Source organism: Osmerus eperlanus, chromosome 20, assembly GCF_963692335.1.
Source record: "Osmerus eperlanus chromosome 20, fOsmEpe2.1, whole genome shotgun sequence".
In the NCBI taxonomy this organism is placed as follows: domain Eukaryota; kingdom Metazoa; phylum Chordata; class Actinopteri; order Osmeriformes; family Osmeridae; genus Osmerus; species Osmerus eperlanus.
In genome coordinates this window covers 4802682-4827796 of record NC_085037.1, presented here as the reverse complement: position 1 = coordinate 4827796, position 25115 = coordinate 4802682, and the positions used below count along the sequence as shown (strand labels likewise).

Sequence of the window (25115 nt, the reverse complement as noted above, 5' to 3'; positions counted from 1 at the left end):
TGCAGACACTAATCACAAAAAAATTACAAAGAAAAAAAAGGAAAGAAAATGTGTATTAAAAAAAAATGCATCTAAAGAAAGTAAAGAACAATAATCCCATACATTTTGCACATTTGTTACACAATAATACACAGTGATCACAAAACGAAATGACAAGCTTCACAATATTCATGGCTTTTTGTTTGCTTTTCTACACAATATACAACCATTTAAATGTCTTTTTTTTCAATCCAAGGGAGGAAAAAAGCTTATGTACAAGTCATTATTACTTTTGACATAGCAAATAGTGTCATTTTTCTTTTAGTCGATACAATTTTGTTTGAATATGTTTGAATTTTTTTTTTCTTCATAAAAAACAAAATAACTTTTAAGATTAACTTAATATTGACATCAGAAAAAAATGACATTTGAAAATTCTAAGAGTTGACATTTGAAAAACTAAACAAATTGAAGTTACAAATATGCATCTCAGTCTGCAAGAGAGAGTAAGAGAGAGAAATTATTTTGATATACAATTCCAGTTTTGAAGCAAATAATCAAATCATATATGTGGATAAGGTGACATACGTTACATCAATTACACATTTGCACCTGCAAATACAATCCAAGGTAGTATCGTAATTTATTTTCCTGTATTCTACAGTATTTAACCTGTATTACCTGCAACATTGTCCTATAACATTGTTTTTTAGTTGTTTTTTCTGGTTGCAAAACAATGACAAAACACTATTAGCACACCAGCAGACTAGTTCATTTGACTGGGGGTCTTCAAAAGGTACAGTATGTGAGTGAGTAGACATTAAGTGCCAATATTATTGCAGTTTCCATGAACCTTTCCATAGTCCTTTGGTTTTACATCTGCGCCTAAGTGATCATCAGAAGTTGTGTTCCAGATTCAACAATCGTAAGTACCAAAAACATTTTTGAGCCCAAAAAGGTTTCATTGATTCCATAACAAAAAGATGAAGTGTTTAGAGCCAATACAACCGCTGAAAACAACTGAATGAACAACTAAATCTACAATGCTAAATTTAGAACAAACTAATAGCCTTGTCTAGCCTTAAACCATATCCTTCTAACTTCCTCTGGTATGTCTCTCGATGTAATACTGCACATTGACTGAACACTGCTTAAACATAACCTGTAGATCCAAGAGACTCCATAAGAGACTTCCAAAAAGAAAGAAATGAACATTCATTGCTTTTAAGTAGCAGGGATGTGTTAACATTGACAAGGTTATTAAATCATGCTTTTGTCAAATGTCAAAAAAGTGAATGGGGGTAAAAAAATAAAACATAAAAACAGATACTTCTGAAAGCATGAAGCAGTTACTGTCATAGGAAATGTTTTCTTGTACATTTAAAAATCTTATATCGATATCTCTCCCAACTCTCTCTTGAACAACCGTTTTTAATTGATACTAAAAAGTGCTCCTCGAGAATGAGGCAACTCATTGCCTATACACGGTGATTGATCCATGTCTCTCCCATTATAGATATTATCCATGTCCATCTAATTTCTTCTCAAGCTAGGCATCTATATATTATCCATATAGATATTTGAATAGTTTTCATCTGTTTTTGCAATTTTCATCATTATCGTCTCCAGGGGCAAGTACCTCTCAGATATGCCACCGATTCAACAAGAGACGCCGCAAAAATAAAACGTCATTTAGGAAAGCCCTAAAACAAAGAAATGAAAACAAAAAAATGTTACCCAGTCTGTGGTCAGGGGCAGTTTCACATGCCCTCTTAAAAATACATGGTACCACAAGGAACAGTTGAGTAGAAAGGGTTCAAGTCTCTGCATACTCTGAAAGCGAAGGCATTGAGGGGGCAACAAGGGATATTGGGGACAGCTTTCGTGGCCCCATTATGCAGTCAGTGCTGAGTAGCGAGATGGGACAATAGGGGCAAAAATCTCCTCGCTCATCTCTGCAAGCCAAGGCCATGGCCCCTCCGCCTCAGCAGGTCCCACTGTGTAGAACAGGAGACTTTCCTGGGCTTAGTTCATTGAATATTTTTTTTCCTTTTCTAACTGCTCCTTAGTGCCCACTTATCCACTCAGGTGTCAATTCTGTCTTCAAGTTGAAATTCAATTAACACTGTCAAACTAAGTTAGACTATCTAGCTAGGATCCATCCTGGTGGTTGGTCCACTAAAATGTTTTAGACCAGTTCAATCCGGTTCTTTTGGATGTTTCTGTAATAGAAGTGTGTTTGTCTCTTTCCTGTGTAAAAATGTCATTAGAAACCAGTCCATTACAGGAGTTGATGACTTTAAAAACCCTGACAATAAAGAACCCTTATGGAGAGTATTAAGGGTTGAGACCCTAAAATAAAATAAAACCAAACCTAAAGCAATCCTGCAATTTTGTAACCCCTCCTTTAAAAAAGAAAAAGAAACACTACTAAGCATTACAATAAGCATAATAGTAAGAGTAACTGAATCAATAATGGTAGTTATAATAATAAGAATGAGCACTAACAACTTCAACAATAGTAGCACTAATCAATACGATTGCTGCGAGAAGAGAAATTTGCTATAGAAAGTTTTAGATGCACTGACAGCGCGGTGTCTTTTGTCTGGCTGATTGTGTGGTTCTCACGGGTCAGTTAGGTAGGCACACGGACAGGCACTGCATGCGATGGGGGAGGGTGTGTCAGGGGTGTTTTCTTGTGAGGGCAGGTGAGGGGTGTCCTTGTAGGGCGGGGATTTGGGGGAGTAAGGGCATTGTGGCGGGGGCTCATTTCTGTCCAGAGATGGACTGTGATATGGAGCGTGGAGGGATCATGTCTAGAAGGTACTCCCGCTGCCGGTCCGCTAAGCTGGAGCCCTTGTGGGCCCCAACCGCTCCTGGGTTCAGGTAGGCAATATTCAACCCTGAGAGCAAGAGATTAAGTAAGACAGAGAGAGAAAGACAGAGAAAGTGGGATTGGCAAAGAGAAAGAGAGAAACCGCAACGATATTAAAACCCACGTATTGAACATACAGTTAGGTCCATAAATATTTGGACATTGACACAATTTTCATCATTTTGGCTCTGTATACCACCACAATGGATTTGAAATGAAACAATCAAGATGTGCTTTAAGTGCAGACTTTCAGCTTTAATTTCAGGGTATTTACATCCAAATCAGGTGAACGGTGTAGGAATTACAACACATTTTATATGTGCCCCCCCCCCCTTTTTAAGGGACCAAAAATAATTGGACAAACTAACATAATCATAAATCTAATTGTCACTTTTAATACTTGGTTGCAAATCCTTTGCAGTCAATGACAGCCTGAAGTCTGGAACCCATAGACATCACCAGACGCTGGGTTTCGTCCCTGGTGATGCTCTGCCAGGCCTCTACTGCAACTGTCTTCAGTTCCTGCTTGTTCTTGGGGCATTTTCCCTTCAGTTTTGTCTTTAGCAAGTGAAATGCATGCTCAATTGGATTTAGGTCAGGTGATTGACTTGGCCATTGCAGAACATTCCACTTCTTTGCCTTAAAAAACTCTTTGGTTGCTTTCGCAGTATGCTTCGGGTCATTGTCCATCTGCACTGTGAAGCGCCGTCCTATGAGTTCTGAAGCATTTGGCTGAATCTGAGCAGATAATATTGCCAGAAACACTTCAGAATTCATCCTACTGCTTTTGTCAGCAGTCACATCATCGATAAATACAAGGGAACCAGTTCCATTGGCAGCCATACATGCCCACGCCATAACACTACCTCCACCATGCTTCACTGATGAGGTGGTATGCTTTGGATCATGAGCAGTTCCTTCCCTTCTCCATACTCTTCTCTTCCCATCATTCTGGTACAAGTTGATCTTGGTCTCATCTGTCCATAGGATGTTGTTCCAGAACTGTACAGGCTCTTTTAGATGTTTTTTGGCAAACTCTAATCTGGTCTTCCTGTTTTTGAGACTCACCAATGGTTTACATCTTGTGGTGAACCCTCTGTATTTACTCTGGTGAAGTCTTCTCTTAATTGTTGACTTTGACACAGATACGCCTACCTCCTGGAGAGTGTTCTTGATCTGGCCAACTGTTGTGAAGGGGTTTTTCTTCACCAGGGAAAGAATTCTTCTGTCATCCACCACAGTTGTTTTCCGTGGTCTTCCGGGTCTTTTGATGTTGCTGAGCTCACCAGTGCGTTCTTTCTTTTTAAGAATGTACCAAACAGTTGATTGAGCCACACCTAATGTTTTTGCTATCTCTCTGATAGGTTTGTTTTGATTTTTCAGCCTAACGATGGCTTGCTTCACTGATGGTGACAGCTCTTTGGACTTCATATTGAGAGTTGACAGCAACAGATTCCAAACACAAATACCATACTTGAAATGAACTCTAGACCTTTTATCTGCTCCTTGTCAATGAAATAACGAACTCCCATGAGGGAATAACATACACCTAGCCATGGAACAGCTGAGCAGCCAATTGTCCAATTACTTTTGGTCCCTTAAAAAGGGGGGGGCCACATATAAAATGTATTGTAATTCCTACACCGTTCACCTGATTTGGATGTAAATACCCTGAAATTAAAGCTGAAAGTCTGCACTTAAAGCACATCTTGATTGTTTCATTTCAAATCCATTGTGGTGGTATACAGAGCCAAAATGATGAAAATTGTGTCAATGTCCAAATATTTATGGACCTAACTGTACCTCACAAACAAACACCACCAGGGTACCCCTCCACAGTTTACACTCTCGACTCACCGGGGATGTTGTAGATCTGGCGCCGGCCATCATGCTGGGCTCTGCTGCTGCTACTGCTGCCCCCGCCTCCTCCGCTGCCACAGCGCTTCCCCGCCATACCCAGCAGGCCGCTAGCGACCGAGAGCTGGGAGGCCTGGGCGAAGTTGGAGAGGACGCCCCGCGCAGAGCTGGAGAGCCCCCGCTGAAGCGAGGCCTGCGGCTGGGGAGCCTGCGTGACGAGAGGGACACCGCTGATATAACCAGGTATCCATGTCTTTGCGGTATAAATCTACATCCGATAGGCCTATGTATGTTTACAGGATATGTTACTGTTTATATCTCTTATACAGTTTATGTACTGTAATAAATAAATACATATATAGCCTGAGTATGAGATATTTGAACTGTGCCATCCATAGCCACACGGCTGCAGCGCGGCTGCTTGGTACCTGACGCAGGGCGTGGTGACGGATCATGGTCTCGGCCTTGCTGACGTTGGGGACCGTGTGGGCCGTGCTGGGGGACAAGGCAGCCTGCTGCTGCAGCCTCTGCTCGATCTCCTGCGAGGGGAGGAGGGAGAACGGGAGGGTTAAGGGACCGAAGATACTGAAAACACAGACGAGAACATTCCGGTCCAAAATCACCGACAACTACCAATGTCTACAGTGGTGCTCAATATTGTAACCATCAGTCCAAATGGTTTGCAGACATCTACTACAAGATCCTGTCAAATAATACTTGTCTATGCACATTGTCATAGACCTTGTAATTCAATCCAAGTGCCATGTAAAAGGTGGGTGAACACGATTACAGGGACAAGTGGACGGTCAGAAGACAAAACAACAAACCCACCAGCACTTCCACACACAATCAACCACAAACAAAAAAAAATGCAGAGAAACAAAAGTCTAATAGATGAGCTGTGCGGCAGTGATGAGGAACTTCTATAGGACAGCTCTGGGAATTAGAGCAAGAATGAGGGCATGGCCTACAGCAGCTGTCAAAAGAGGTCACCAGCAAATGCATAGATTCAAATGCATGTCGATGGTACGTACCAGATTGAATACTATTATACCTAGTATTTTATTATGTAAAAATAATAAGGTATATTAGTGCCATAATCATAAATAACATGTTTGAAAAAAAGAAATGAATCTAAGATGCGTAGTTTGTGTGTCTAGTATACAAAAAGGGAGATTGCTAACCTGTTCCTGCTGCAGGGCTTTGACAAATGCATTCTTCAGCCTATTGGTGTGTTCGGCCTTCAGAGCCTTCTTCTGATTGGACGTCATGCACTGTTCACACAGGATGCGCCCGCCCTTCTCTTGCTTCCAGTGGGGGGTAAAGTCAGTCCTGCACTGGGAACAGAAGAATGGTTCCATGCGTGAGAGCGCCCCCCGCAGTTTACCTAAGGCAAGAAAGAAGGCCAAGTTAATGCTTGAGCTGTATTCACATATGATACAAGTGTTTGGAGCATTTTTATTATTTTATAAATGTTCACCCCCCCCCCCCCGGCCACCTCACCTTGGCTGTCAATCACACTCTGGACTACTTCCTCCAGGCCCACCATGTAGATGAACTCGCTGTTGGCCGCGGAGGGCAGGAAGTGAAGCAGCGGCGCCGGAGGCTTGGGAGGCGGGATCTCCAGCAGCGTCTTCTCCAGCTGCTTACGCAACGCCAGCTTGGCGGCCGCCTGGCTGCTGGCCTGGTCGGCCATGGAGCTGCCTCCGCCGGTGCCGGACATGGTGGAGGGGCTGACAGCCCCCACGCCCCCGCTGGCCCCCAGGCCCACGCCGCCCGCCACGCCGCCGGCAGCCGCCGCCGCCTGCATGTGGGCGAGGTTCATGTAGATGGCGGAGGAGCCTGAGCGCTGGGAGGCTGCCATCTGCTGGCTAGCGGCCTGTGGGGGTTCAGCAAAGGGGGGGGGAATGAGGACAAGAGGTAGGTGGAGGTGGAGCGGTAAACGCGAGTCACAAACATCACGGGTGGGGGATGGGAACCGTTGCGAGACAGCTGGATCCGCGAGATCACGACCGCTCGGAGCATCCATCGTACTCCCAAGTTATTTGTTTGTGACCGAACCATAGTGGTTCGTACCAATCAGCATCCTATGAGGTTCTACTGGCAGATTTACTACGGGCGTGGTTGGCCTCCCATAATAGATAGTGAAAGACAGATGGTTCAACCCAATCACCTGCCAACACATATTTTACGCCTGCCCTTTTCCAAGCAGTTTCCAAAGATGACTTCCCAGATGGTCATGTGTAACAAACCATCTGGCGAGTCAGGTTACGGGAATGGGACTAGAGCATTGAAATTGGAAGCAAGAACGCAGGATTGGGGCTCTGTACCTGTTGGTAGCTGACAGTGTTGCCCATGCTGCCAGAGATGCTGCGGCCCATGCCAGGCTTGGAGGGCAGCCTCTGGCCCTGCAGCTGGGACGGGTTGGGGGCAATGACTCTCTGCGACATCATCATCGGAGGCAGGGAGGCGTTTGCCCCTGACCTGATGACTGTGTGACCCTGTGGAGGAGAGACGGCCAAAAAGAGCGAGACATGGTTAAGTTGCACGCAGGGAGAAAAACGACATTTGCATAGGAATGTACAAGGCAGTAGAGATGCAGGAACACAAATCAAGAGAACCAGTCAGCCACGTAATACTGTCTTTATGAATGGGCCAAGCGAGTACCATGTGTGAACGCTAGATGGCAGCATATACTTTTGAGTCTACGGAGAACTGCCAGTTTCAACCTTATTTGAGACAAAGAATGCATCCAGCTCACAAAACAAGAAGATCTGCCCAGCTGATGTTGCCGTGTAATGTCAGCCATGTGCCGTGTCAGCCACGGCCTCATCTTATCCAGAGCCATGTGGTTTCCAATAACCAACCCCCCCCCCCCCACACACACACACACACACTGCTGGACGTACACACACCACACACACACACACACCTGTGCGGTACGCAGGTTCTGGGGCTCGGGGGTGTGTAGGCCAGGGCGTACAGGGAGCTTGCCCATCCCCTGAGAGCTGTGGATGGGGGACGGCTGCACGGACGAGGGGGTATTCTGGACCACCGGCACCTGGACAAGAAGGAACAGCAAGACGTGTCAGGGCTGGAACACAAGGCATGAACACAAAAAGAAACCTCCCGCCAATAACAAAACAGCAGTCGCCGCTGACATGGCCCCCTTGAAGTTCCACCGGGGTACGTGCGACGACGACGATAGCGGTGCAGACGTCGCGTTCTAATTGCTGAGCCGGCAAACGTGGCTTGAAGGTCACACGCGTGACGGTAACTGATATGGTATCTGCTCTGTGTTTACTTTTGCTCGGCAACATTGAGATGTTTCGTCTGCCTAAATCTCGCTGTTATCACAGGAACAGACCCGGGAGCTGTGGGTGTGGGGAGCTATGACCCTGATGGCGAGCTGTGTCAAACACACGCGCCGCCTTTCATTTGTATGAAGTTGAACCTAAAAAGGTACAGCTCAATGTCCTGATCAATATCGCTGTCATTGTATACTAATGATACACGTTCCATTACAGCTCCTGCATTGGCACGGCCTTGTTAACTACAGTAATGACCTCAGCGCCGAAACCTGTGCGGCTGTAACATCCCTTCTCGAAAACGTAACAAACAGCCGACGCTTGGAAACCGCCGCGGCGGTTGTTATAGCAGCGATAGCGCGGGGGCGGGCGGGCGCTAAGCTCACCTTCTGGACGACGTTCTCCTTCTGGATCTGGCTCTGCCGGAGCTTCTTCAGCAGCACCAGACGGGCCTCCTCAAGGCGCAGCTCCTCCCGCAGCGCCTTGATCATCTGCTGACGCTCCTCGCCAGTCTTCCCCTGGGAAAGAACGCCCCCCCACACACACACACACACACACGCACACAGCGCACGCACGCATTCGGGCACACGGAGAAATACGAGGCAAATCCTTAAACGGCTCCTGATGTGAACGAGACTCACACATTTGACAGAAACGGACAAATGTTCGGCTTCCCGTACGTGGAAGGTGACGCGCGCGACACAACGCGTCGTCATAACATCCTGCATATTCAAGTCCCTCCCGACACAACTCATCCATTAAAGCCTCACATCAACCCACAAATACTTCCGCATTGTTCATGGTCTTATCAGGATTGTGGCCCCTAAGTTAAGACTTCTGTTGCCCCAAAGCAGATCCTTGTGTTGGCAGGCTGGTGGCATAGGAGAGCGGGTCGCACCTTGAACATCTCCAGGTTGGCTTGATGGAGCCTCTCCTCGGGGCGAGGCGTGCCCCGCGGACTGGAGGCCTCGTTGTCCGATAGGATGATGCAGTCTGGGGACGGCGTGCGTCGCTCGCGGTCCATATCACTGAAGCATCGGGCGGAATCAGTGGTTAGTGATACAGCACAGCCAAAAGGTGGGAAGCTATATTTAGGGAGGGGGTGGGGGAGTTAGTCAATGAGGAACTTTCTGTTTTAATGATGGGTCACTGTGAGGTCATTTGTTTACACTCTAGTTCCCTTTTCTGTTCAGCTTTATGTTTGGTGTAACTGTGCCAAGCAGGACTGAAAGTTTACACAGCCCCTAAACGAACATCAAGCAAGCCTTACAAAATCACTGCACGCACGCACACAGACTTCTAAACCGCTGGTCTGCCTTCGAAAGCAGGCTCGTCTCAGTGTCATGGTGAACCCTCCATGACCCCTCACAGAGAGGACAGCTAATGGCGATGGGGACGATAGACGACGACGCGCTCCCCCTTCTCACCATCTCCTGGAGGTCATGTCCACAGGCTCATCCAGCATGTTCTCCTTCCCGTTCTTGCTGGGTCCGCCGTGGCCCCCTTGCCTCAGGCTCCCGTTCACCTTCTCCTCGTAGGCCGACGCGGGCCCCATCGCCAGGCCCCCGTGGCTCACCCCGGGGCCCTTCCCCTCCCCCAGGGCCCCGGCCGCTGCCACGGCGGCGGCGGCCGCCCCCTCCAGAGCGGCCAGGTCCTTGCGCTTGAGCAGCGCCAGCATCTTGAGGCGCTCCATGGCCTCGTGGCCCTCCATCTTGAGGCGCTTGGCGAGGGCCTCCTCGCGCTCGTCGGACGCCTCCAGGCCCCGCTTCAGCAGGTTGAGCCTCAGAGCCTCCTCAGACATCCTCTCCATCCTGGAGGAGAGGGGGAGGAGGGGGGAGGAGAAAGGGGAGGGAGGGAAGAAAGGGCCTGGTAAGGTTCCATGGCTTAAGCATGGTACGCATTACCACGCGTAGACATCGAATAACTCAAAACGTCCTGCTACTTTAGGAGTTCACGTGTACACCTTGTGTTTCTTCTGATGTGTCCGAGGGACTGTGTGAACACATGCGTGTGTGTGTGTGTGTGGAAGCGGGAGGAGAGCAACAGTATCATTCGCCACCACATCCTCACCATCTACTGCCTTGGATAAGCAACCCAGCCTGTCAGAGGTCCACCAGATGATTAACTACAGAACCATTCTGTCTTGATAACGCTCACATTCCCCCGCTTGATAGCGGTCCACATTCCCTCCTTGAGCGACACACGGCTTGGGACGCCAAACACAGGAGAGCCCAGGGTCTGCGATAACCGGATTCTCCTGCCAGACACCCCTGCCCCCATTTGAGTGAAATGGCGCATGCCTATTAGCCGACGTCACTTTGAATCAGATGACAGTCACTGAGCACTGACCCGAGAAACTGTAACAAAGATGACTAAATAGCATCGGTGGCGGGTAAGTAGGCTACATTTGAGAGAAAGTGGGTTAAACACTGAGTCAGCTATAGCACACAAAGCAGTAATCCTACTGATACCTAATTGGGGAAAAGCATTCCTGCCTGCTTCCACTGTGCGTGCATAGCAACTATTAGTACCCACGAGGAAGACTTGGGTTGGATGGCAACCAGGGAACTCTTACCCCAAACACATCAGCTCCCGTCATGTGACTGGTTGGAGTCGGTAGGACGACCGAGCGACGGACCAATCAGATGCCGTTGGCAGAAATGCCAGCTCGATGGGGAAATGACGAAGCAAAAAAGGCCCTCATAACAGCACAGTAATAGGTCGAACACTTGAGTACGGCAGGATTATGCATGAGGCTCTCTATTCATGCAAGAGCAGCTTCTCCATCTGCACAATGCTGGCCGAGTTAGTGGCTTCTAAAGCAGGTTGCTGTGGACCCTTCACCAAGTCCTCCGTGACCGGGATTTGGGATCCTACAACCGGATGTATGTTTGGGTTTGTGGGGAACATATGACTGAGGTCACATGACCTCCCCAGTTCAATTGTTTGCACACGAGTGTCAGCTTGGGTTTGACCATGTGCCACGTACAGGCATCTAAACGGTCGTCCGTGTGTGTGTGTGTTTGTGCTAGTCGCTTTAGGTTACGTACGCTTGGATGTGTAGTTACACGGCCCGGGGCGAGGTGTGGGGGTATTGGCTACACACACACACACACATAGACCAGAAAGACAGCCCTGGCTTTTGTCTGCTGTGGCAACTGCTCGTCAACTGGATCCATTTGTATTCCAGTCAGAGCGAATGGCCAGCTTCAGATTAAGTGCATTACTATCAGGTGGGGCTGTGCTCAAACGTCTGCATCGGTTAGCCCACTGGAGATCGTGTCTCACTGCAGACAGAGCCTTTTTCCTCTCAGGTAAAAACAAAAAGGTGCCATGCAGTGTGGTTAACAAAAAAAAAAGGTCACCACAGACTGCTTGACAAACGTATCACAACATATCATGGTCAAAACAGGACATGACAAAGACATGAACTGAACAACAGCCACAACATCCCTACTTGACACGCTAACTCAGCAGGGATCCAAATACATAGGAACAGATGAAATGTGTCAAATGTTCATGTAAATACCGGCGCCTATCTTTACAGCGCATACCTTTATAATGTTTTTTTCATTTTATTGTAGGACCAGGTCATTGCTGTTAATATGCTGACTGTGTTCTCCCCTTTGGACGTATTGCAGTGTCAAAAATCTGTAATAAACCTTTGGTTCGAGACCCATTTTACGAAGACGTGTTTCCCCATGCAGTGCATCAGAGCAGATCTTAAAGCGTCGATAAGGCAGTGGTCAGAGGAACAGCCTTCCCAAGACGATCTCTCTCTCCATGTTCAGACAATGTGCACCACCAGCCAATCTCGTTCTCACTTAGCAGATGACAGAGGAGCGTCTGGGTGATGCGCGTGCGAGCACACTGCACCAACAGTCCGACGAGGCTGAGACCAGCAGAGGATGCCCACGGCCTCACTTCAAACACACGCAAAAGGCACATCGCCGGTATATCTACCGTTAAATGTTGACGTTCTCTTCAAGTTGGCGGATGCTGACGCCTTGTTCCAGCGTTAGCCAGTCAGTCTTGAGTTACTCGTCTGTTCGCGAATGTTGTAGACCGTGTTGTGCCAGGCCGTAGGGGTTAATATGCCGGTACGGAATAGAATCTTTTTAAGCTCCGTTTTCTGATGCTGTTTGTGGTTGAACAACGTTCTGTATCCCACCTGATATTCTTGACCCGGTTCATCTGGAAGTGGAGAAAGGCTAGCAGGCGCTAGACTGTAAACGCTGTCTTCTGTCAGTTTGAGCGATGGAGTCTGTTGCGTACCTGACTGCACAAAGATGGTGTCTATGCTCCTGATGGGATGAAAGGGGTAGGAACCCCCGCCTCCTGACAGTCTTCTGGAGGAGGACCTCTGACCGCACGTCACCGCAGAGCCACCCTACAGAACAGGCTGTTACACAGCGTGGGTCTGGGCCTCGCCGCCCGCACATACCCGTGATCTCATTTCCTTGCACCAGAATTCTATTTCACACTGTTTAAGCACCTTCACAGGTCTATGAAGACAAGGAACATTAACCGATTCAGATCATCAGACGGTCCTTGGTACATTATCTAGTAACATAGCTGGTCATGCCCAGGATATGATTGGGTGCTAGTGTTGTTGACATTGGCTGGTTTGGTTAAAGTATGTGGAGTTTAGTCTACTTATTGTACAGTGGGACCCCTATTCCGTTTCTCCAGTCGATTTGATCAAGCTGGGAATAAGCAACATCCTTTCGACAATTCAAATGTCATGGTTCTAGTTTGACCACACTGTCAAAACAGCAACATTTGATAGGTCATTTTGCGGTGTTGTAGTTATTTTCTCCACTTCCGGCACACTTTAGGAAAAGCTGAGCCATCAAAAAACAGCTCACCTGAACCACGTGTGGTGACCGAACGACAATTAATGAAGCCCGTAGGACTCGCTTCTAACTCGGCATAAATGTCATGTAGCAGCATCAGCATGCGCTACTGGAATTCTAAGAGATTTAATTGGCCCCTTTATCGCTTAATCACTTTCCTATTAACGGATTATTCCTAGTGGTGTCGTTCTATCATTTCCCCTCATCTCTCGTATTATCTAACTCTTGCTGGCACATTTTAATCTATTTCCAGACCGTCATTTTGCTACATCTCAATATTATCGTCTCGATATCTCGAGCAGTCTCGTTAACATTGAAGAATCTCCATGATAACATAACACCCCTCAATGAGAGAACCTTCCACGGCCCTGCAGATAAGCACGCCTCTAAACATTGCTGCGCCTCGTCGGGATGACTGCAGCGAGCGCACGCTCTCCGTTCCGTGAAAAGAAAGACACCCCTGCAACCTTCAAGGCAAGCGTCCCACCTCTAATGAGAGCCAGAGAGAAAGGGGAGCACGAGCACGCGCACAGCCAACAATGGCCGTGGCCGGCCAATCAGAGCTGGCGCTGTGGTGCGCGTCAGTCACTGTACCCCCCCACCCTCCCTCCTCCACCCCTCTGACACCCACCCCACCCCCCACTGCTACCCCGTCCGCCTTTACATAATATAAAGACTGTTTCAGTCAGCTGCTACACAAGCCAGACTCTTTCTCTTCAACCCCTCTCCTCTCTAAACCCCCCACTCCCTCCTACCTCCACCCTCATCCCTCCCTCCCACCCACCCACAACCCTCCTTTCACAGAAATCTGCACACGCACACTCCATGACAGACTCACGGCTTTGGGCACTGTGCCAGCCACCACAGCAGCAGCTCAGGGACATGAAGACAGAGAGGGATGTTGAGAGTGGGGGAAGACAGAAAAAGCCAGAGATAGAGAAATAAAGGTGTAGGGAAGGGGGGGGGGGAATACTGCCATATCCTACTTAAACTTAAATCACTATTTTCCTCAACTAGACCCCGCCCCCACCCCGCCCCCCCCTCCTCCTCACCCACCCTGGGCAGAGTTCCGAACATCATGCCACCGTTAATACTCAGGGATTCCACAGCAATGCTGCCCTACACCCAGACACACTTGGATTGTAAATTGTTACAAGTAGCGTTGGGATCCAAGGGACAGTAAGGAACGAAGGGGCAAGAAAAGGGGGGCCTCTAACCCCCCACCCCACCCCTCCCCCACCCCCCCAAAAAACACCACTGAGATTTAAGAGGCCATGCCAGCATAAGACGGTCTTTTGTAAGCCCCCCCCCCCCCCGCCCCGTCGCTCCCCCACCCCTCCTCCGGCATTCTACTACAGCTGTGCCACACCACAAAGAAGTGCATAAACGACCCCTCCCTCCTCCTGTACCCCTCCCCCCATACCCAAAAAAAGTATGCCTCTTTTTTTCCCCTCCCTCGATGTAAAAATAAACACACGCTTTTCTGGGGCCCCTTTAAGGTACTGACAGCTGACGGCTTCATTTTGTATTTTTTTTCTTCCATTGATGCATTTATATGGATCCGGTTTTGCGTAAAAAGTGCGTTTGTGAGAGTAACAGTAACGTCTATATGCGTGCGTACGACTATGCGCCATCGTGTGTGCTTGTGGCTGTGTGTGGCGTGAGGGTGAGGAAGGAAGGGGGGGGGGGGAGAGAGATTGAGAGAGCAGGAAAAGGACGACAGCCCTCTCCTGACACGCTACCCTGTCATAATGCCAACCCTTAATTCCCCCTCTGCCCATCCCCCCACCCACACACACCATTTTCTTTATGCACACGCCACGGCTGCCTGTCGATCACATCAGAGCACACGCAAAAATGTCCTCCTCTTCCTTTGCACCCCCTAACCCTCCCCAAAACCATAAACAGAAAAATCGCCTACCACAGATGCCTTCATGTACATGCATACAGACCATCAAAGCCCTCCCTTTGATCCGGACGAAACTGTTTGAGATAGTTTACCACACAGGACAAATGCCAGAAGATATGAGTGGAGGGGTCGGGGGGGGGGAATAGTAATAAGACCATTGGCAACCACACGCTGGAATCCGCAGCTCATTTCACGCATGATCTGCGTCATGACAATTCATTTGGCTGATGCAACTCACCACTCTGCACCTCCCGGCCTTACAATGGAGCCACCGACCGCATGCTTTTACCAGAGGACTGGAGACCTGGACCTCAACAGCACCACAAGACGTTGACAAAATAAGAGTCTGCTCCTTGACTCGACTTCACATGAAACTAACGTTTCCAATTAAAAATGTTTTTCGTTTTTCTTTACGATTCGAGATGTCTGGTGGTGTCCGGCTTATCGCAACGGAGCAGGGGATGCCCCATGAGCCATCCCCTTCGTCTCCATCCCGCCATCCTAGCCAAACTCCCAAATCTCTGTGTCTACTCACCCAGCTCCTCTCATGACCCACCAGCTCTATTGGCTCAATTAATCCTTTTCCTCCTCACTGCAGCTGGTGTCAAACCATTGTTGCGGCCACAAAATGGCCGCCTTTTCATAACCTTGGTGAACGCTCACCCTTGTGGTGCGACTACGTGATCAATTTAATCAATTCCCCTCTTTCACCCCGCAAATATCATTGGTTATTATCATTCCCGCCATACAGGTCAAGAATGTTTTTTTTGGTTGGCATTATTGAGCTTTCAGGCAGTGACCCAGATTGGACTTCCTACAGCCAAGGCTGGTCAAGGGTTCAGACGGGGTGAGCATTGATGACGTCTGGGGATACAAAGCGTCTGCTGGGTTCAGAATAGTTCTGGAACATATGATTCCACTCTCCCACTGGCCTTGTCTGTGCTTTGGGTGGGCTACAAATGTTAGGGCTTCCATTTTACCGTCCTCCGTTTGCTCACTAAAGTGATTGATTCGATGTACACAGCCATTATATGTAGTATGTCCACAGGAGGCAATGCAAGTCTTCAAATGTAGGATCAGAGACTTGCTCGAGAAATTGACCCTCTTTCTACAGAACACTACACGCTATGTGTGCTTCGAAAAACCATGGAAGGTTTCAAATGTATGATCTCTCAGACAAAAGTGTGAGGGACTTACAGTGAGTTAGCTTGGCCATAAATGGGCGCCCAATCTCAAGTTTCAGAGGAGGATAAGGTGACAGTAGACACTGATACGGTTGTGCCAAAGACAAATGTATGAATAGTGTGATGACTTATGCTCCTCATTGAAACGCAAGATTTACATTTTTGTCAAATTATGTTTAACCCTTGTGCTGCCTTCGGGTCACATGACACAAAGGTTCATAACGAACCATCGTTGTGTTTACCCAATTGTACCCAATACAAAAACAAATACAAATAATTATCTTTTAACCTTTGCAATGTGGGGGGTCTGAGACAGCCCAACGGTTAAAAGAAAATGCTTCACTTTGTTTTTATATGCGGTAAAGTTGTCGCAATACGACGGTGGGTCAAAATGACGCGAAGATAACACAAGGGTTAATTGGTTTGTGGCAGAATGAAGTCCTTGACCTTGGCTATCAGAAACCTTTGACTTCCACAGGTCATTCATGACCTTGACAATCGCCAAACTTTGTTTCAATTCCAGGGCTTCTGAGTTCTCTCCCATCAGGACCAACTCTCCGCACGAAGGGGACAAAGTCCAGATTTCTGAGAGTTTCGAAACCCCGCTGGGAGATGAAGGTCACCACAACAACACCAACCCGAGGATATAAGTCGAGCCGTCCTGCGGGGCTGAAGATGTGAGCTGGCTTTCACTGGCGGCGACGCACCAGTAAGAATGTCACATCCCTGAAAGCACATGGACGTTCCTCCAACAGACACTGGTTTCATGATCTCATGCCGCGTGTGTATGTAGAATGCTGTATGAGATGTGTAGCAGGTGACCAAACTAAAGAGGATGCACAGCCACTGGGGACGCAAGGATCCCACTTCTGTTCTCTGCGCACGATAAAATCTCTTTATTTTAATCGAATTTGCAGATGATGCATCCATCATACGAGAAAGTAACGTATATAGCTTATGGCTAGAGGAGGCCATTATTTGTCAAAGTGATAATATCAAAAGAGTTGAGCTGGACCAATTTGATTTAAAACACCAAACATGTGTTCCGTTCTTTGCCAACATCAACTGTTATCATGAAGAATACGTTTCGAGCGAGAAGTCAAAACACCACACAACTACTTTTAAAACAGCCAACATGAAACGGCATGGGGCTAAATTCCGTAACCAGATTTCGAAAGCTTTGACTGCAGAGGTGGTCTTTATATCTGAGAAAGAGGAAAATCACTGTCATACTCCTCAGCAGCGAAGGAAGCATCATTTAAAATGAGGTATCTATTCCTAATAATTACAGATTGACGTGACACAATAGACTTTCTACATTTCCAGTTGATAGAAAGGTAATGTGAGGTCATTCCCATTACTGTGGTTTAAATACAGCTGAAGATGTCTGGGAACACAAAAACATTGCGCAGCAATTTGAGAATGCAAATGGGAGGTCTGGGCACAAGGGCAACAGCTAAGCTCATTGGTTAATTTACTAATTGGACCTACATCCTGATCAACCCACACACTGGCAGACCTGCTGTATATTACTCAGATGGAGGAGCTGCTGGGAATATGACCAGAATTTGCATACGGCTAGTTTCTGACACTAATGAGGCCAATTAGGCGGATGGCGCCCATGGCAACAGAGTTGTAATTGGTTGGCTTGAACTGCTCAGGAATTATGGGTAACAGGATGGTAAGTTCTGAGCCAATAGTGAGTCTTGCTGCCGGGATATGGGGATGGACGCATAGCATCATCCCACTTCAGATTTTTGTTTTCAGTTTGTGTCGACCCTCAGGTTGGGTAAGCCTATCAAGAGCTGGACTGCAACACAGCAAGTCCGTCTCCAAAGCAACAACAAGCAAGCATCTCAGTACACAACCACACACACACACACACACACACACGTGCTTTGAAGCGAACACACCCACACATCCGTAAGACACCTTAACACGAGCACTGTATCCTGCTGCACAGCCACAACACGTTCAAACCCCTGGTCTTCATTAAACAAGACAACAGCTCATTGTGGTCGTTGCCATGACAACCGACCCGTCTATTTTTAAGCTGTGCCACTAATCAATTCCTGTTCTGCTGTCGCCCGAGGGAGGGGTGGTTGGGGAGGAGGCAGGGGAGATAGGGGGAGGGAGGTGGGCATTGGTAGGGGGGCAAAGGGGAGGAAGTGTGTGTGTGTGTGTGTGTGCATGTGTGTGCGTGTGTGTGTCGAAGGGGTGGGAGCGTGTGAAGTTGAAGACAAAGAGTGGAGCGAAAATGCAAACCCCGAGGAGCTGACTGACATGGTAGACTTGGACAGTGGCCTTGAGGGACTGGGGCGGAGCGAGCGGCGGGGGGAGGAGGACGCTTCTTACGCTGTCTGCACTCACCACTGCTGCCATTGGGCGCCAAAGCCGCATCATATCCCAGGACACATTCCCATTTCTCACTTACTACTCTTGTCAATGTGTGTGGTGTAGGAGATGATTGAAGTTCGACTGAGGTTCAGAGCTGAGAGACAGTGAATAAAATCCACACCAAAATACAGCCCCATGGTCAGCAGAGACGGTATCCAGTGTTTTTCTCTTTCTTAAGAAAAACATTGATGCTGGTTCCTTTCAAGCCATGTTCCTGTATTCAAGCTTTGAAAGACACCTCGTCACTGATACCTTTGGACAGGGTAAAGAGTAAAGTCGACCAAACGTCCTGTCAATTACAGGTGCAAATGTTTCTCTGCAAGCATATGCATGAAAAGGGAAGTTACTAATTCATTACTAATTACGCCCCCCCCCCCCCCCACACACACACACCCCGTGACCTTTCCTTAATGAATCATTGTGAATGATTAATTCAGATGAATCCATTTACGATTACACTCTGAATTGACATTTGTCGGTATACATGTTCACTTATCAGAGGAGGACAGAGAGTACCATGACTTCACGTCAGTCGGATGGAAATGACTCTCCTAGCCCTTTAAAAAAAAGCAGTCACAATTGTGTTCTCTCTCTGTCTTTCTCTTTTTTAACAAGGGTACCCGGCTCAGTCAAAATGCAAGAAAGCCAGTCTAAGCCGGTTTGTAACCTCAGGGTATGGAATTATCTCTTAATATGTAGCCGTTAGTGGTCAGGACGTCACACAAACACTGGGAGGGAGAGAGCGAGAGGAGAGAGGGTGAGAAAGGGAGAGGGTGGGGGAGGGGCAAGAAGCCCCTGTGCTTTCGGGGCAGAAAAGAGGAAAATCTACTTCTTGTGAGACGCTGATTCTAAAACCTGGCACCTTGACAAAAAGGCTCATTGCAGAACTTCAGACCACAGGGTGGGGCATACGTTGTTTAAACAAAAAAAAAAAAAAGGAAAAGAAAACTCTGGAACTTGAGCCATCTGGAGAGACTGAGGTAGCAAGGAGATTTTAAAATGGGGTGGAATAGGGCAGCGAGGGTATCAATGTCCTGCACAAAATGAGAGAACAGAAAACAGGGGAATGGAGTAATGATGTCTAACACAGCTACTGCAAACACACACAACAAGGGACACACATACATGCATTTTCGGACAAACACAATCTGACAGATGTTACCCATACTAATCCCCATGGGTACAAACCCCTGAATTGCACGACTAGTCCTGTTAAGAGATAGGATGCTTTATCAAGTGTAGATAACATCAGTAAAGACACCCATCTCCACCTTAGAGTAATGACCATGTAGCCTGCACACATACACCGCAAACGCACACACACACACAAATGAAGACATTTCAAAAATAATAATGCAGGTGAAGTCACATCAGAAGAAGGGCAAAAAAGGCAAAAAAATAAAATAAAGGGAAGAACATAAAAGAACCTGAATCCATCTAGCTCATCATGGGCTGTGGCCCTCTGGGCTGACAACACTACTGCACCAACGAACACAGAGACCTCCGGACACAAAGGCTTCCTATTGGAGCAGGCAGCCGTGGTTTCTTTCATGACGAACGGGAGACTCTTGCCTTTAAGGACACGGATGAGGAACGATCTCAAGGGACCGAACAGCAATCTGTTCCAGTGCATACACATGCTCACACGCTGGAGCGGGGGGGGGGGGGGGAACCACAGGAGCAGGAGCCCAGGTGAAGGGAGCAGTTCTCCTGCAAAACTACAAAGGAGCGTCTTTACCCCTGGTCTTAGATGGCATTCTCCTTACGCAGAGGGTGTGTGAGTCCCAATTAAAAAATGATACATCTGATGACTCATGCGACAGTTGAATAACCGTCCAAATGGGATCTTCGCGTTTTCGAAAAACAAAAAACCTTACACCTCGTAAACCCAACCCAAATAAGACCGGTTACAGCGCAATGTACGTTTCGATTGCTTTGCTTTTGTTTTTCTAGGTTTTCTAAGTGACCATGCTGGGAGTTCAGTCTCTATGGTTTCCAACAGCAGCAGGCTCAAACGTGGTTTGGTGTGCAGGGACACTGTTTGGGTGACACACATCCACAGATGACAGGACATTCTCCCTTGGGAACACAAAACCCAGGTGGTTTGAAACGGATCAGGGGATACACTGAAGCTGGGTTCAAGATAGGACAAAAGAGGTCATGAGAGGTGAGCAGACCAAAGCCCTGCCAGGATGCACTCTCTATTAAAAGGTTTAAGGTGATCCGGGGGGTGGTGTCCAATGATAGATGGCAGATTGTGGCTGAACATGAGTCACGACTCGTTAAGAAATATACTTTTTGTAGGGCATCTCTATGACAACCTGTGGACCTAGTCCATAGAGGATTGACCAATGCAGAGGTCCATTTGGATTCTCTACCTTCCGGTTAAGCCTCAATGTATACAAACTTTTCTTTTCTATTTCACTTCCTCAACAATCCCTTTTCATTCCTTTTAATCGAAAGTCGTGTCCTGATTCTTGCAGGACATTCTTTCCTTTCTTTGTCAGTTCACATAGAACTGACAGGATGTTGAGAAAGCAACAGAGGAAGACAAAGAAATGGGCACCTGGGGGCCGCTGACTGGGATGCAAAGTTACTCTTCCAAATCAAAAGTGCCAATTAAGCAACCAAGGTGCTCGATGCCTTTAACCTTCACGGTCCCTCACACAACAACGTGAGGTTAACCTCAGGAGAATGTAGTGGCATTCAGACCCAGGGGGTTGTACACCAGGCGCCTAGAAGAACCGCCACATTTAATAGGGCCTCTCTTTGTGTGACGGGAGCAATATGTCAGCCAGGAAACTGTCGATGCTCGGCGGCCATGTGCTGTGTCTATCCAATCCTACAGTTCCGCAAGCGTGCGTCGTCCTCAGATGCTGCTGTTGTCGTCTTGGGCTGTGCTCTGTGGCATTTCCCGCTGTGGCTTATCGAGCTGAAACATTGGGGAGGCCCTCTAATTAAACTTCACAGGAAGCCATTCATCTGGGCTGATGCCATTCATCTGCGTGGGGTTTAATAAGCCTTGCGTGAAGCCCACAGAACACAGCCTCCCCATTCAGGTGTTAACAAGGCCGCAACACCAAATACACACCAGCCAGGTTCACTTTATCCATTTATGAACCAATTAAATCTTCGGCTGCTAATTAATTCAATTAATACTCTCCATGTCTGTAGGCAGTGAGAAAAAAAAAAAAAGATTCCAGGGGCAATCAGGTGATCTGTAAACATTCCGTCCTCAATAAATTTGAACCTTTAGGATGATTGTGATACCTGAGTAACGTGTCTAGTAACATGAGGGACTATTAGAGAGTTTCCTTCTTATATCAAATACAGGCTGAAATATATATATATATATATTCTATCATCTATCACGTTACTCAGGTATCACAATTACAATTTTATATTGAACTTCACCCACTGAATTAATAAAGTAAAAGTGTATGAAGAAATGAATGAAATATAGCACAAAAAAAAAACTGCCATGTTTTGCCATCCTTGGGACTCTCCTTTTGAGCCAATATTAGCTTCTGACGACACATCTGACGGCCCAGTTTAAGATAAAAGGTTAATCCATGACACAAGCTTTTTGTGCAAATAGTGAACGTCAGTGAGGCAAGTTACCTTCAGGTTAGTTGTGTTCCTGATGTGGAACACAACCCGGCTGCACTGACCTTTCATATGCTGTACTTTAGTGGGAACGTAAACCTAAAACCTTACATTCTGCAATTAACTCCGGTCTAGTTGGCCGTAATGCGCACAACCGGAGTATGGGTCTACAGAGGTACTGCTGGTAACATATTCTAGAACAGATATGTCTGAGAATAATTGGAGACGCGGGGATGCATTTTACCCACTCTTGTTTCCTCTTAGACACATTACTATTCGAGATGAATCCCTTGTTTATCGCTACACTTCACACGCATTCATTAACATCACACATATCAATTAGCACCACGTGAGTTGCAGACAAGACTCCCACTCAAAGGGTATTCACTTGGGCGGATTCTTAAACAAACTTCATTTTCCTGATTAAGAGCTAATTATACTGATTTATCTGTCCTCACACAGAATTAGTTTATGTCTTCATTTCAAGTAGGTATAGACCAGTAAGTGAGTGTACATTTTTATAGGAAACTGATGATGGGAAGAAATGGGGAATACATGTGATTGCACTTGGCAGGGAACTCTGCAAACAGCATCCTACACATCACATCTTCTGACATCAATATAACAAAATGATCATGAATAATGGCTCAGGTCTCTACCTGGAACCCCGACCAGTTAGTATGTTGGGAGTAAAATGCTGGGTGCACTATATAGCCTTTGTATAGAACCAATTTGGAAATGTGGTTACAGTACCACAAGGCAAGGAGGCTTAACCTAAGATCAGTACACAGACCCAAAGGGTCCTTCTAGATGCATCTACATCAGTGCCCCATAACCCAGGACCACCACTGACAAAACCTGCACCAAAATGCTGCACCTACAGCACAGAAACCAAACCCATCATCCACACATTGACCAAGACAATCATGTCCACGGTGGGACCTGCCTTTGTGGAACAAATCTCATACATCATCAAAATGGATTGGGAGGTTTATTGAGGTTGCATCCTGGCACAAGGTTTTCTCAGACACACAGGACGATGAGTGACAGGGGTCTTGTGGGTTTTGCCACTCCATGCAGCCACTGGCGATACGGTGGCACAGCACCATGGGAATTAAAGTGTGCGTCCACTGTGAAATCCACTGTGAAATCCCTTCCCAGGCAATGCCGGTGTGCTGAAGCTCATCGATTGTGTTTAAGAGGGGGGAAAGGATCAATTAATGACAAATATGGAGCCCTCAAGAACAAGATTGACTTATAATAATATGAGTCCATGCTGTCAATCATATTGTTATGTAGACCAAAAGACAAAGTATTTTGAGGAATTGGGGGAGTTATTTGCTCGGTAGCCAGCAGAGTGGTTTGCCCATAAAGTTGTGTACTTGGTGGGGAAGCCTGCTGAAAGTGGGAGATATGACCAAGGCTTTCCTTCTATCCATCACTGAAAGGGCAATGCAGTTCATTCACACAGTTCCAACACCAGGGACCCCCATTCATAGTCACTGCAGACAGTCATTCATAGAGTTAGACACATTTTTACAGTGTTTTGGGGGGGTTGGTCTAGTACTGTCTGAATCTGTGAGGTCTGGAGGAGAAAGTTGATTAATCTAGGCAGATATTGCCTTTTTTAAGCTCATGTTCCAACACCATGAGTGTTTTTTGGCAATGAAACCTTAAAATAGAAGCGCTGGACCAACAGTTGGAACTTTTTAAGAACTGTAACTATAGCCTCTACTTTGAACCTGAAACTGTACCTCCCGCTGATGGTGTAAACTGTGTAGAACTACTTCACACCAGATACTTTGTAGGTGGGTTGTTTATTTTAGGGGAGATTGATTAACAGAGAAGATCACTATCAAATATCATTCAATGACAATATATCAGCAAGTCAGGTAATTTTGACAGGCATGGAACCCAATACCAACATTTATTGAAAAAAAGGCTAATTCAAGATACAGATAGAATCACCAACTAAGGGGTGATCAAACAAGTATGAAAGAATCAAAAACTTCCAATCTTATAAAGGCTATCAGGCACTGTCTACTGAGGTGTCTGCCATACCGAGAATAACAGTCGGCCCATATTAACTATTGATCCGTCTCTGCAAATCTACTATCACTAGAACCACCATGGACGCTTACAATCAATGCAGGCTACCCACATTAGAATTAATTATGGTCCTCGAATGTCAGGCGTCAGGCAGCCATTTGCGTGCATATGGAACTAGTTGAGAGAACGTCCTCTCTTACGTAAATGGCTGATGCATTTTCTGATTTTTTTTCTTTTTTCTAATTGTACAGCCATCAGCTACAGTGCACACTAGCCGACTCTCCGTGTCCTCCAAATGGTTCAAGAGAAGCCACGACTTTCACTCGTACAGCCACAAATACTACAACATTTTTGTCATAAACATGCTTGTACTTTTTACAAAGGGTTTTTAAAAGGGTAGACAATTGGATACATTTGAGCAGATTCGCTCGTGTGCCCAAGCACCGTTACTGTAGCCAGCTCGCACATATACAAGCTCACGCAGGGCTTTCTCCGCCAATCTGAGTTAACCCCTAGAGACTCGAGATGAAACAATGAACCGGATTTCAGATATTAGATACAACCTTAACACTACAGCGCGTTATTCATATTTCCTTAACTTTCATGTTAACAACATGTTATCAGTAACGCACAGCAGGATATGCTATATTGTATCCACAAGTGATCCACAAGGATTCCAGACCTTTCAAATTTGATTAACCACTTTGAACCCATAGCTCTTGATCGCTAGCAAATCAGTTTGCATCAATATATACATCATAGCTTTGCCATTGTCTTACTTAAAACTATTTATCCTGCCACCCTGATAACCTTGGACTGATTTAACTGAACAACTCTGAGGGTTCTGTCCGCCATCCCATTGAATCTAAATCCCGCCGCTGTAATTTCAAAATTACTACCGATTTTTTAATAGGCCTCATCCATATCCTCGGACTCACCTGACTCGCCTCTACCCCTTCAGGTTCCTCGAGCTCCCGGGTTCACTTTACGATCCTAAAGCGCTGCAGTAGCTCCTCACGACCAGTCCCGGCACCGGCAGGCAACACAAAAGCGTTGATTGGGCCTCGACAAGCGCTCATCCCCTTGGTCTCAGCC

General features: G+C 46.9%; 1 protein-coding gene across 1 annotated transcript; it reads right to left on the bottom strand.

The window, feature by feature from the left end:
• Positions 1-156: 156 nt before the first annotated feature.
• On the bottom strand, positions 157-25115 carry gatad2b (GATA zinc finger domain containing 2B). Its single transcript, XM_062487033.1, has 11 exons — positions 24959-25115; positions 9447-9830; positions 8918-9047; positions 8406-8537; positions 7644-7772; positions 7042-7212; positions 6215-6590; positions 5896-6098; positions 5140-5250; positions 4712-4919; positions 157-2882 (listed from the first exon to the last, which is right to left on the bottom strand). Exons 2-11 carry the CDS (start codon positions 9827-9829, stop codon positions 2746-2748), a joined length of 1980 nt encoding a protein of 659 aa, XP_062343017.1. The 5' UTR covers position 9830; positions 24959-25115; the 3' UTR covers positions 157-2745.

Excerpts from the sequence above, each read along its gene's own strand:
- gatad2b (XM_062487033.1), bottom strand. The coding sequence starts at position 9,829 with ATGGAGAGGATGTCTGAGGAGGCTCTGAGGCTCAACCTGCTGAAGCGG. Across the intron at positions 8,538-8,917 it reads CCAACCTGGAGATGTTCAAG|GGGAAGACTGGCGAGGAGCG; the intron begins GTGCGACCCGCT and ends GTTCTTTCCCAG. Across the intron at positions 2,883-4,711 it reads CCAGATCTACAACATCCCCG|GGTTGAATATTGCCTACCTG; the intron begins GTGAGTCGAGAG and ends TCTTGCTCTCAG.